This window comes from Agrilus planipennis, unplaced genomic scaffold (genome assembly GCF_000699045.2).
Source record: "Agrilus planipennis isolate EAB-ADULT unplaced genomic scaffold, Apla_2.0 scaffold12, whole genome shotgun sequence".
Taxonomy (NCBI): Eukaryota; Metazoa; Arthropoda; class Insecta; order Coleoptera; family Buprestidae; genus Agrilus; species Agrilus planipennis.
The window spans coordinates 214,046-228,621 of record NW_020439003.1 but is presented as its reverse complement, the minus strand read 5'-3'; the positions used below and the strand labels follow the sequence as shown (position 1 = coordinate 228,621).

The window sequence follows — 14,576 nt, the reverse complement described above, 5'->3', positions numbered from 1 at the left end:
AGATCAAAAATAATCTTAAACAACGATATAATTTTATTTAGGGCAATACAAAACTGTACAAAAATATAAATATAACATCATGCGAATACACATAAAGTTCTCATGATGGGCAAGTTTTTTGATTTGTCGCAACAATTTTTGTCGTTCCATCGAGAGCAACGCACCACAGCCTGAGTAGTAAACTAACATTCAACAATATTATTCAAAAAATTAAACGTACCTATTATTTATTCATTATTATCCTAGTTTTACCATGCAAGATAAATTTTAGTATATAAACATAAATAGTATTTATATTTGTGTTAAAATTCTAATTCTACGGCACCTTTTGCATCCCATAATCCTACAAGTGCAGACAACTGTTGTAGAATGCACCGAGTGTTCTATAAATTACATACGAGAGAAAATTGCATTGAATAAAGACATAAATTTTAGAAATGACTTGAAGAAATTGAGTCTATTTGTTGCTCTTAAGCTTCCATCTTAAAAATAGAAAGGCGGCAACCCTGAGAGTGATGAAAATTACAACTAAAGCAACAATGTCGATGGTGTAATTAGAATTGACCATATCGAGTTCTTCGAGAGTTGTTTTCGGTGATTTAAAGTGGCAATACTGAGATGAGCAAGTCAGTTTTGGTCTGTTGAAACCGTAAGTTGCTAAGGCCGTTCCTTCAAAACCGTATCTGATGTAGGATAAATATGTTATCCATCTCAAATAAACAGGAATTGCGTCAAAAGACACGAAGAAACCAGAGAACAGAAGGAATGGTACCGACATAACTGGAGCCAAGAATACACCGTTCTGAAAGCAAAATATGTTTCAATCTAATGACTTGGTCTTATACAGGCAATTACAAATTTCATTTCTTCTTCTTAATTTAAAGAAGAGATAAGGTCCATTTTTGAATCCCGACCGGGCCAAAAAAAATATTTTTTTTCCTTTACCGCAAAGAAGCTTCGACTGTTTCCATAAAATATGGTAATATATATTATAATAATTTATTGGCGGAAATTATGCGGTCGTGTGCCACTTATCGTGAGTGAAACATTTTAATTACATTAAACATGAATTAGAAAGAAACCACAAATAATTTAATAATTTTCATTAATGTTAATTGTGAAACAAATGAAATGTTTTCTTTCTAATTTATATTTTGTTAATTTTATAACGAATTTGATCGATTTTTAATAAGAGCGATCATAACGAACAACGAGCCTAGTTTTTATGCAATTTATTTGGAAAATATTTCGATAAAGTTATAAGCCCTTCTTATATAAAAATAAATAAAAAGTCTGGCGTTCTAAATGCCCACAGCCGAAGTGGGAAGTAGGAAAAATTAAATTGTGTAGTGAGGGAAAATCTTTTTATGATTTTATCTATTCCTTATTAGCCCCCTCTTTTCTGTTTAGTACCGTTTCACATCGCAAAAATCAATTGTAGAATCGATAAGCTATTAAAACATCTGCTGGGGACTAAAAATGGGCCTCTTTTATATCGAGGTTCCGATGTTTGGCCAAAGGGTATACCCGGATTTGTATGGTAAATCTGTCCCCACGGTTTTTGCCAATTGCACTTGGGAAATTGATTTGACATTAAATAAAGATAATTCAGCTAATTTTTTTTACCTGAAACAATTTTCCAGATTTTTTAACAAAAACCTCTTTTTTCGATTTTATTATTTTTTTTTTTTTTCAATAGTAAAATTCAAAATTAATGAATGCTGATGTTTTCCTATTCTTAGGAGTAAAAGGGACGAAAAACAGTTTCATTATTAATCTCAAGTGGAAATCAGATGTTTAAGAACAAAAGTAAAACTATAATATTTTTTTACCGTATTATTTTAAAGCGAAAAGGCACAACTTACAAAAATATTTAATAAATTAACAAATGCGTTACGCAAGATTTTGAAAAATAATAATTTTTTAATAACATTCCATTTCAAAAAAAATGATAAAAAAATTCCTGAGTGCGAAGACGAATAATATCAATAGACAGTACGCGTAAATAAGAAACTTGTACTTACTTGGACGTTCATTGCAGCACCCACCACAAGTCCCACACTTTGCGCAACAAAAGAAACCAATAAACAGGCTGCTAAAAACATCCCATACCTTGATAATTCCATGGGTTGATTGGTCATGAAGTAAACAATTGTTACGTACAATACGCAAAATATTGTCTGCAAATATCAGAATATATTACTTTAGTATTTCTTTTCCCACGATTTTTGAATTCTGTTTACCTGAAATGGTATATCAGAAATGGTAATGGCCATGTAATATGACCTCAGAGAGTACCATCGGTTGAAATGTTCCTTAAGTAAGACAGGCATTTCCAGAGGGAATGATAAAATCGTAATAGTCATGGACGTGTACATAAGGAACAACATGTTGAAAAAGAGGAACCCTAAATTACTCAAAACCTTTGCGCCATCGTTACCAATATTGAAATATAAGCCTCCTATCAATATTCCCACCAATATATGAGCAAATAATCGAAGGTACATGAGAGTCTAAAAATAATATAGAAAATAAAATTCGTTTTGTATAAATAGTCAATCTCCTTTTGTTTACGAATGCGTGTATTTGTATACTTTTTTTATACATATTTTGAGGTGCTACTTTTGTTCTTAGATTTTCCGTAGTTTAAAAAATGTGTTTTGCAAAATAATTGTTTCACTAGAATGAATAATTTTCGATAAATCACTAAAATCAGCATATTATGCTACATGTAATCTTATCGTTTTGTGTGTAATACAGTGAATAAATATCAAATGTTATTATCTATCAATAAACTCACTAAAGTATGCTTTAATATTACACAATTCGGTAGCTTTCTAAACCAGAAAGATACTTTGTTACCACAAATTAACATAAATAAAATTCAATCATTTTCATGTGACGTAAAAACATTTTGAAGCTATAATAATTATTGTAAAAGAAACTTACCCAATCTCTTCTGCTGAACAAAAGAGCCCTTTTTAATATAATAAAGAACTGATTCAGTTCCGAATTTCCATATCGTGGTTGTTGTACAATCGTTTCTTCCAGGAGGCTTGTTTCTACATTTGTATTTTTCTCATTTGTTTCCACAGAAAGGGCAGTTTCTAGCGAAACAAAATTTTAAGTGTTTTTTTTATATTAAAACTGAAATAGTGTTTCAAATATTTACCTTGATTTCCTTTTGTTAAATCGGTGACAACACTTTGAAGTAGTAATNGGAAATTATGCGGTCGTGTGCCACTTATCGTGAGTGAAACATTTTAATTACATTAAACATGAATTAGAAAGAAACCACAAATAATTTAATAATTTTCATTAATGTTAATTGTGAAACAAATGAAATGTTTTCTTTCTAATTTATATTTTGTTAATTTTATAACGAATTTGATCGATTTTTAATAAGAGCGATCATAACGAACAACGAGCCTAGTTTTTATGCAATTTATTTGGAAAATATTTCGATAAAGTTATAAGCCCTTCTTATATAAAAATAAATAAAAAGTCTGGCGTTCTAAATGCCCACAGCCGAAGTGGGAAGTAGGAAAAATTAAATTGTGTAGTGAGGGAAAATCTTTTTATGATTTTATCTATTCCTTATTAGCCCCCTCTTTTCTGTTTAGTACCGTTTCACATCGCAAAAATCAATTGTAGAATCGATAACCTATTAAAACATCTGCTGGGGACTAAAAATGGGCCTCTTTTATATCGAGGTTCCGATGTTTGGCCAAAGGGTATACCCGGATTTGTATGGTAAATCTGTCCCCACGGTTTTTGCCAATTGCACTTGGGAAATTGATTTGACATTAAATAAAGATAATTCAGCTAATTTTTTTTACCTGAAACAATTTTCCAGATTTTTTAACAAAAACCTCTTTTTTCGATTTTATTATTTTTTTTTTTTTTCAATAGTAAAATTCAAAATTAATGAATGCTGATTTTTTCCTATTCTTAGGAGTAAAAGGGACGAAAAACAGTTTCATTATTAATCTCAAGTGGAAATCCGATGTTTAAGAACAAAAGTAAAACTATAATATTTTTTTACCGTATTATTTTAAAGCGAAAAGGCACAACTTACAAAAATATTTAATAAATTAACAAATGCGTTACGCAAGATTTTGAAAAATAATAATTTTTTAATAACATTCCATTTCAAAAAAAATGATAAAAAAATTCCTGAGTGCGAAGACGAATAATATCAATAGACAGTACGCGTAAATAAGAAACTTGTACTTACTTGGACGTTCATTGCAGCACCCACCACAAGTCCCACACTTTGCGCAACAAAAGAAACCAATAAACAGGCTGCTAAAAACATCCCATACCTTGATAATTCCATGGGTTGATTGGTCATGAAGTAAACAATTGTTACGTACAATACGCAAAATATTGTCTGCAAATATCAGAATATATTACTTTAGTATTTCTTTTCCCACGATTTTTGAATTCTGTTTACCTGAAATGGTATATCAGAAATGGTAATGGCCATGTAATATGACCTCAGAGAGTACCATCGGTTGAAATGTTCCTTAAGTAAGACAGGCATTTCCAGAGGGAATGATAAAATCGTAATAGTCATGGACGTGTACATAAGGAACAACATGTTGAAAAAGAGGAACCCTAAATTACTCAAAACCTTTGCGCCATCGTTACCAATATTGAAATATAAGCCTCCTATCAATATTCCCACCAATATATGAGCAAATAATCGAAGGTACATGAGAGTCTAAAAATAATATAGAAAATAAAATTCGTTTTGTATAAATAGTCAATCTCCTTTTGTTTACGAATGCGTGTATTTGTATACTTTTTTTATACATATTTTGAGGTGCTACTTTTGTTCTTAGATTTTCCGTAGTTTAAAAAATGTGTTTTGCAAAATAATTGTTTCACTAGAATGAATAATTTTCGATAAATCACTAAAATCAGCATATTATGCTACATGTAATCTTATCGTTTTGTGTGTAATACAGTGAATAAATATCAAATGTTATTATCTATCAATAAACTCACTAAAGTATGCTTTAATATTACACAATTCGGTAGCTTTCTAAACCAGAAAGATACTTTGTTACCACAAATTAACATAAATAAAATTCAATCATTTTCATGTGACGTAAAAACATTTTGAAGCTATAATAATTATTGTAAAAGAAACTTACCCAATCTCTTCTGCTGAACAAAAGAGCCCTTTTTAATATAATAAAGAACTGATTCAGTTCCGAATTTCCATATCGTGGTTGTTGTACAATCGTTTCTTCCAGAAGGCTTGTTTCTACATTTGTATTTTTCTCGTTTGTTTCCACAGAAAGGGCAGTTTCTAGCGAAACAAAATTTTAAGTGTTTTTTTATATTAAAACTGAAATAGTGTTTCAAATATTTACCTTGATTTCCTTTTGTTAAGTCGGTGACAACACTTTGAAGTAGTAATGCATCCTGTTGGAGTAGATTTTTTGAATAATTTTTGCTATCATATTTGTCCAAGTGTTCATTTATAGCCTCGTTCTTATCAACGTTATTCAGTACTACTGTCGATCCTAAAGTTTCGTTTGCATATTTAGTGGCATTGTTCAGAGCTTCCCCGGCTATTTTAATATCTTCAGGGAAAGGTACTCCGTCTCTTATGTTGTTTTTTCCATTGCCTATCGCTCTAACCAATTTCTGTGTATTGTCCCCGTATTCTCCACAAGCAACTTCAATTATGAACGAAGCAGGGTTGTGATATGACGGACACTGCAGACCCAGAGCGGCCAAAAATGGCACCAACTGTTTCGTGGATCCTTGGTAAACGCACTGACCATCGGCTAACGTGTACAGCTGGTCGAACATTTCGAAAAGCCTTGCCGATGGCTGATGGATGGTGCATATTATGGTACGTCCACCTCCTGCCAAGGTTTTCAGGAGATGGATACATTGGAAACACGAAGAACTATCCAAACCACTTGTTGGTTCGTCAAAGAACATAATGGGAGGATTACTGACAAGCTCCAGGGCGATTGAAAGACGTTTCTTTTGGCCACCGGATAATCCACTAGTCATAGTTCTTCTGTGCTCGAAAAGTCCGAGAGTATCCAAGATTTCGCTAATCTATAAACGAATTAATGTGTCACGAATCAGCATGCATTAGTGAGGGAATATTATTTTATAGGTCAAATGAGAAGAAATGAACATTTGACAAGATATTATACATAATAGATATTGCGCATCAACGGAAGAAAGCACTAGTATGAGTGCTGTAGTTTGTTCTCGAAGCATACGCATGCTCTGAAAGTACAATTTTTCCTTATTTTAGGGACGAGAAAGTGCAAGACAATCTCGCTGGTAAAAAACCGCTTTTTTGTTTATTAGAAAAGTATTTTAATATTAAAATCGAAAGGGAAATCCCCGCGGAGAATGGTAAAATCCATTCTCAATACTCGGATGGAAATGTTTTTCCGTCCCCGAAAACACTGAAAACCTTCGTACTTTCGTTAGGAGTATGGTAAAAAATTTATTTTATCAAAAGTATTACAACAAGTTTTGGGTTCAATACGAGCTCACTGAATCTATAATAATGACGCCGGGTACCCGGTGGTGCTGGATAATTTTAGCAGAGAAAAAAGAAAACCCAACAATTTAACTGAAATTAAATGAAACAAGTTTTTGATTACTCATAACTATTTTTGAGACGTTATAAAAATCCAAAATTTTTGACCAAATATAAAACCGAAAAACTAATAGCAAAAGGACGCATTATACGTATTTGCAATTTTACGACATTTAAAGAGGTTTATACTGGAGTAAGAAAATAATCCTTTGTTTCCTCAAAAGGTGACGTGATACCAATAAAGAGATAAAAACATTTAAAACAAACATTCAAAAGTCAATTACTAATCAAATAAAACAGTTTAACAAAACCATTAATCAATTGCGTAAAAGCTTCATTAGTTGATAAATTCCGTCACTAAAAACATGTTTGTCAACAGAGGTAATTTAAAGCAGATTAGGAAATTAAGCAAAGTTCACAAATAATTATGCAAAAGGTAATTAATAAGTAAGGATATTTAACATTTAAACAAGTAAAAATATGAAAACACTTCAATGTTTCAGTTCTTATTTAAATATTACATTATAAAAATTAGTATTTACATATGTAGTTTGAATATTACTTACAATTTCCTCTCTTTCGTTCGATTTTTTATCACCAATTTTCAATTTAGCTGCCACATGCATTGCTTCATCCACTGTTAGATTAGAGTGAAGCTGATTATCTTGCATTATATAAGCGGAAAGTTTGCGAAATTGACTTAGATCTCTTTCATGCCCGTTCATCATAATACTGCCTTGCATTCCTTGCGTTCTGTAAAGGAAAAAATAATTTTCATACTTACAAATTTTGATTCATTTATAAGTTTTAAAAAGTTCTTAAACGGTTTAATAATATGTATAATACTAGGAACATTTTCGACACGACCATTGTATAAAAATTATTCAAAACTAAATGAATTTCAACTTGTTAGTTCAGATTTAAAATATAAATGCAGTGACAAATTCTTCAGCCTCTATTCAACAAGTACAAGGGAGCAAAGTTGGGATGTGAATTATCACGCTGAGCAGCCATAGCGCTTTATTAAAAAATAATTAACATATTTTTTTTCGAAAAGGCAATTGTATGGCCATTTTACTTGTTATTATCCACCTATAACAATCTTATACATAATTGAGCATGACCCAAATTATACGATAACATTTCTACAATCAAAAATTTATATTTGACGTGGGTACATTTTCTGGAATCTTTATAAATTTGCAAGCGGTTCCCAAGTTCTTTTTTACGATGTTCGTCCTTCGATAATAAATTAATGACTTTAAGAATATTTTTAAACGTCTCAACATGACCTTAGCCAATTAACATCCAGAAAATTATTTGATTTCTCTCGAACAGCAATATAATAAGATAATAACTAAATAGAAACCGTAGAATACGCAATAAAATATTGCTAATTTTTTTACTAGCTTGTAACTACTACAACAGTAAAACTTACCTTGACGAATAATGTAGGTACTGGGTGTATGAAAACGTTAGACATTGTAAAAATATGTTATAGGTACCTATTTTGCATTTATTACATGTATTAAATCTCGTGTATATTAAATTAATTGTTGGATATATTTGAAGGAGAAAGAGTAGTTTACACAATTTTTCAATCTATCAATTTGCGAATTCCAAGGTTTTATTTTCTTTGTTCATAGATACATTAAATGTACTAATTCATATACTTTTTTGGATTTATTATGTTTAAAGGCAGTGTATTTTTAAAAATTTTAATTTTGTTGAATGTAATATTTATAGGACGCAGTTGATGATAAACAGCAACATTTTTTTACCTTGACGAATTATTGAACCCATGACAATCGTTTCACTAGACAGTAGTAACTTTATCAAGTAGATTGTTACACTATTCATATAGAAGTAAGGAAAAACGTTCGCTGTANATTTATTATGTTTAAAGGCAGTGTATTTTTAAAAATTTTAATTTTGTTGAATGTAATATTTATAGGACGCAGTTGATGATAAACAGCAACATTTTTCACCTTGACGAATTATATACGCTATTAATGTAGTTTCTTGTAAGAAACCAGAATCTGGGTAATAAAAATGAGAATTTTGTGGAATCGCGTAGAATGTTAAAAAATAACGCCAAACTATAGGTGCCCCGAAACATGTTCTAGAGGTGAAATTTACGACCCGATTTTCAAGGACTGAAAACAACTTCAGTACTCTTTATTTTAATAGCTGACCTCGTCAAAGGTAATATACTTACAAAAAGTCTTTTATGATACAGTTGCTGTAGACTTCTACTTATGTGCGTAATTAATTTTACAAGAAGTCAAATGTAATTACGTCATTTATCTGTAAAATTCAACATTTTGAAATACAACTGAGCAATTGAGAAAGTTGTGTTATTTTAGTTAACAGATTATCATGTGTCGCATTTAGTATTAGGGTAGTTGTCGTTTAGCTAAATTGTGGGAACAAAGGAGGTTGTTTAAAAAGAAATAGCTTTGATTACACCATTTAGTAGAGGAAGAATGAAGGTTGGATAATAGAATGTAATAAACATTATAATCTTCTATAACTTGAACTTCCATAACCCGAAATCTTTTCTAACTGGAATATTTTTTTGTTTCCTTGACATACTGACATACATATTGTTTAGCATTTATTCCAAACCCTTTATTATTGCGAATTTCTCCATTTCTCTACGTCAGAAACTTTTCTAACTAGAGATTCGATTACGAGTTTTACAATATGATTTCTTTTTAATTCGAATTCCTAGTAATATTCTTCAATTACTCGAAATTTAATGTTTCTTATGGTTGTACATTGATAGAAACAGTGCTAAACTGACCTTTTCTGGTCTTAAAGTTAAGCGTCAGTGTCAGACATCAGTTTAAAAAAAAAATAAATTTCAAGATTTTCCACACTTTTATTTAACTTTAGAAAGTAACAATTATTGTTTCCCCACTCTGGGCTTCCTTGAACTTCAAGTGCTTACTACTAACGTTACAACCTTTAATGTATTGTATTTATATACAATGTTAGCAGGGGTAGCTCAGAACAAATTTAAAAATGAAGAATTATTACATTCTGTTTGGTCGTTTAGCAATATACCTAATTTTTTTTTATTTATTTATTTCCAAATTTCATTTGGTCTCTAAATGTAAAATATCAAATTTACTATTAAACAAATGTCCTTCTTCGTGACTTGATTTGCATAGGTAAAATTTGTCTTGTATTTAATGTAACTGTTAGTATTTTTTTGAAATTTCTCCTAGTTTGTCCTATTTAAACTTTTGGTAAGACCCAGGACAAACTGGAAGAAGAAAAATTAGCAGAGCATAAAACAGTTGCATTAAAAACAAGACAGATTCTACTTACGCCTATCTTTCAAATAAAAGTTTGTGAAAATCTTGAAGTTTATTTTTATTTTGATATAAATTTTCATCAAGTATCTAAAGGTCGAATCTATTCAAGACATCAGTCTCTCACAAATACGTTTTTATTATTGCAATTGTAATGTGCGTTGTACATCCATATAAAAGTATTGAACATTATAACAATTTATGTTGATTATCATTTGTTAATAATTTTAAGAGCAAATCATTTCTTAAATTGGAAAAAAATTGTTTATGTTTGCATTCGTTAAAATCCGAAAAACAACCTTCAACGTGCTAATTCTTTGCTTCAAAAAATATCAAAATTCACACTTCGGTGTTAGAAATAATAATGTTCACGTTTTGTAAAGTAAAGTTGAACATATTTTCTTTTTGGTATAAGGTTTTACGTAAAGGTGACTAGTATGGTAAAAACAACGAATTAAAATTGTAAATTTTTGCAATATATTTTGAACCCATGACAATCGTTTCACTAGACAGTAGTAACTTTATCAAGTAGATTGTTACACTATTCATATAGAAGTAAGGAAAAACGTTCGCTGTACAAAAAAATTACACATATCTTTGTCGGTATTTCTTTTCCTTTTATACCCCCCAAGAGCGAAAGTGCATACATGGTGAATGTGTGGAATATATTTTTTTAACCACATCTATGTATCTGCTTCTCCGAAAACTGTCTTAAACTAACCGAACTCTTAAAATGTTTGGAGATACGAATTTGGCTGTACCGTGTCATATTTTTTAAAACATGATGCCACCCCTTGATCCCTACATTTGGTTCTCAATAATATAAAATTTATAGATGTTGAGTCAGTAAGTAACCCTACCAAAAATGAGATAAACAAAAATTTAAACAGCAAGGACATGTGGTGGAATTGGAACCATATCATTGGAGTGTTATTTTCAAGCTTCAAAATATGTGTTCGCTATTGTTTTACATTATAGAAATTTGAAAATAATTCATTGGTATAAGCGTGAAATGTAAATTATATGCAGTGATCTCAATGTAAAATAGACCACACGCGATTTATATTAAGTTATTATCCCGTGATCAATAATATTTCCACTTCTACAAAACATAACATTTTTGTTTTCATTTAGTCAAACTAAATTAAAATTTTTTATGTTCATGTTTTTGTAGCAATGAAATTTGTATTTTTTCTGATGATTAAATTAACGTATCAAACATATCTTTTTTGAGAATGTATTGATAGAAAATAGAAGACATGTACTGTACCCTATCTTAGGAAGTGAAAATTTTCATAATTTTCATTTATGTAATTGGTGAAAATACGAACAGCAGGAAATAGTTTTATTGGCCACTCGTAAATGTAAAAGTTCAAACATAAACTTCTATATTACGTGATGTGATTGTAAATTTACTAATGATATCTGACTTGAATATACACGTGTCAATGACACATATGAGGTCGACCGGGGAATGTTTTTCGTCGTTTGTCATTATCAAATTACATGACGTTTATAACATTTGGCTTTTAATTTTGAAAAATATTGAAAGTGCAAAAATATATTCTCACAATAAACACACGGTATCAAAATATTGAACATTTCCTGTATATAAATAAAACGAAAAAATCCTCAGCGATGTTACTTTTGTTTTCTTAATTTATTTGAAAAAATGCAATTAAAGTTGAGTGACCTAGCAAAATCCGCAAGTACATTACTTTCGAAGTTGACTATACGTTCGTCAACGTAGTAATTCGCTTTGATATCTAATAATTAACCTTCGACCAATCCATTATTACTGTCGTCAAAACTGAACTTTGTATCTGCACAATCGAATACACTTTGTACAAAATATCTCAAAATGGAGTTAAACATAGCGAACCTTGTACAGGTAATGGAATTTGGAAGTTCTGAACGATGGATGTAGTAGGTGTCTGTCAATAAATATATAAAAAGTAGGAAGAAAAACAATATCTATTTCCGAAATGTTTGTAATTAATTTTACTGACAGTCGTTTTTATTTTTAGTTGTACAGAGTAATGATTCTGCATTGACTATGACGGAAAATCAAATTAAACTTTATCATCTTTTTTAACCTACGAAATAACCTTGAAAACTTGCATTTACATATTTTTCCAATTAAATTCTTTGATTTTAAAAATATGCACAAAACTAAGCGAAAAATTATAACTGGATTTCTTCTTTGAAAAAAATAATGAAGTTTTGTGACCAAATATCGTTTAATATTTCAGTAAAAGTTTACCAAAAGCTGCTCCTATTTATACACTACATATAAAATATTTCATACATTTTGATAGAAACAATAACTTAACAATTATATCAAGTAAATATAATGAACACTTACTTATATCCTGTAAGGATGTTCAATAAGGTCGATTTTCCTGCTCCGGAAGGGCCCATAATGGCTGTCAATTCGCCAGATTTTAATTGGCCACTTACGGATTTTAAAATCGTTTTTACATCTGAAACAAATAAAATACATTTGTGGTGATCATGGGGTTAATTAATTCTGCTTATAATAAATGAAATTTTAATAACGTCATAACTATATAATAACCAAACTAATTGCGATTTGTTTTTTAAGAATATTACTCTATGACATCGTAACGTACAAGAAAATCAGTCTAATAAATGCCATTTAAAGCTTTTAGTGAGTGTTACGGTTTGCTTAAAAAAAATTACAAGTTGTTCGGTCGTTTTAAGACAGCTTTCAGAGAAAACTTGGTGAAAAAAAATTATATTTCACACATTCACCAAATTATGCATTTTCAGTTCATGTGATATAAAAATATATAGGTACCTATCTTGCATTTATTACATATACTAAATCTCGTGTACATTAAGTTAATTGTTGGATATATTTGAAGGAGAAAGAGTAGTTTACACAATTTTTTAATCTTTCAATTTGCGAATTCCAAGGTTTTATTTTCTTCGTTCATAGATACATTAAATGTACTAATTCATATACTTTTTTGGATTTATTGTTTAAAGGCGGTGTATTTTTGAAAATTTTAATCTTGTTAAATGTAATATTTATAGGACGCTGTTGATGATGAACAGCAACATTTTTTTACCTTGACGAATTATATATGCTGTTAATGTCGTCGTTTCTTGTAAGAAACCATAATCTGGGTAATAAAAATGAGAATTTTGTGGAATCGCGTGGAAAAAAACAACTTCGATACTTTTTATTTTGCATTTTCAATTTGTATTTTCGGTGCCCGTTTTATCTTACAATTATGTAGTTGTGTCTTAATTTACAGTTTCGTCATTTTTTTCAATCAGTGCCTTACATAATTTCTTAATTCGTTTACAGTATTCTTGATTACCAATTTATTAATCATAAATTTTACCAACTGTTTGTTTTCCTTCGTATTCGTGACATAAAAATGAAACATACATACATATTTTATTATTAACATGTAATCAAACATATAAACAAACTACTGTTACTGTAATAAAGGCACTGTAAATCATAATAAAACGAAGAATAAAAATTAACACGATGTACCTACAAACTCCTTGTTTTGTTGACATGTTCGGTACAACGACTTCAAAGATAGTATACATCAGTATCAGTTATCAGTAAAAAAAATGCATAATAATACAAATAAATTAAACGGGGCAATCCTAACGAAGGTATGCTTTGAAAACTTCAACGCATATTTTTATCTTTTTTATCTCAAAGAAGCATTTTACAATTTTTTTTTCTAATTATCTTTTGTTTTCGTAAGTTTCTATTTAGTTTTAAATTGAACAACCTCCTTTATAATTTCTGGATTCATTATTTTAGCTGATATAATAATGTAACAATTTGCTGCTAGTTCTATTGAATTATAAGAAAAAACAGTAACTGGTTTTCAGGATTTAATTAAATAATAATTAAAATAAGACGTTTTTTAGTATCGTTTTACAGCTTTTCAAAGATTGTTAAATTAAAATTACAGATACCTAATGCTTTACATGACAAAGAAATAGACTTGTTTGACAGTAATAAAAACATTTTGAAGTAATAAACTTTTTCAATTAAGATATATAAATCATTTTTATAAGAATATTGAAAATTACGCCGATTCATATTTATAAAAATGTTAAGATGTAAATTTTACAAATCAAAAACATTTTTGATTTATTAACCAGTATCTACGTTAAATAACTATATGCAACAGCCTGAGTTACACTATTAAATAAATTAGTTTTGCACCAACAATAGAATAACTGATTCTACCAGACTCATTTGCAAAATCTTATTTAATGGATCTGTCAAAAATTAGCATTACATACCTATATACTAAAAATCAAGTGAAAAATTAAAAGTTTGGTAAAGGTCTAGATGATGGCCATCACCCCCTTCGGGGGTGGGGGTGGGTGGGATCGAAAGAGGAGGTCTCCCCCACCACTGTACCATAAAAATTTCGTGGCGGTCTCACCCCCATAAAAAGTTATGGGGATTGAAAGTTTGATAATTTTGACAATTTTCATACACTATAATTCAAATAAAATTCAATAAAAAATATATTTTCAAGCGGGTGGAGGTGGGGGATCGAAAGAAGGTGGTCACTTGAACAAAACCCGATAACCTAACCTAACCTACCCTATTGATAAAGATATTTAAATAATGTTTTATATAACTTTCTCAATATTTTTAT

General features: G+C 29.9%; 1 protein-coding gene across 2 annotated transcripts in view; it reads right to left on the bottom strand.

Annotated features, from left to right (window-relative positions):
- Nucleotides 1-13: 13 nt before the first annotated feature.
- Nucleotides 14-14,576, bottom strand: part of LOC108733339 (ATP-binding cassette sub-family G member 4) — a 23,074-nt gene continuing 8,511 nt past the window's right edge. The window contains exons 2-8 of one of the 2 annotated variants that reach the window (XM_018464442.2): nucleotides 12,272-12,389; nucleotides 7,153-7,339; nucleotides 5,385-6,087; nucleotides 5,163-5,320; nucleotides 4,457-4,726; nucleotides 4,238-4,393; nucleotides 14-802 (exon numbers count right to left, since the gene is read on the bottom strand). In XM_018464442.2, the coding sequence (XP_018319944.1) occupies nucleotides 458-802; nucleotides 4,238-4,393; nucleotides 4,457-4,726; nucleotides 5,163-5,320; nucleotides 5,385-6,087; nucleotides 7,153-7,339; nucleotides 12,272-12,389 (1,937 nt within the window). In that variant the 3' untranslated portion in view covers nucleotides 14-457. The remainder of the gene's footprint in view (nucleotides 803-4,237; nucleotides 4,394-4,456; nucleotides 4,727-5,162; nucleotides 5,321-5,384; nucleotides 6,088-7,152; nucleotides 7,340-12,271; nucleotides 12,390-14,576) is intronic. The other variant, XM_018464443.2, reaches the window with a different exon arrangement.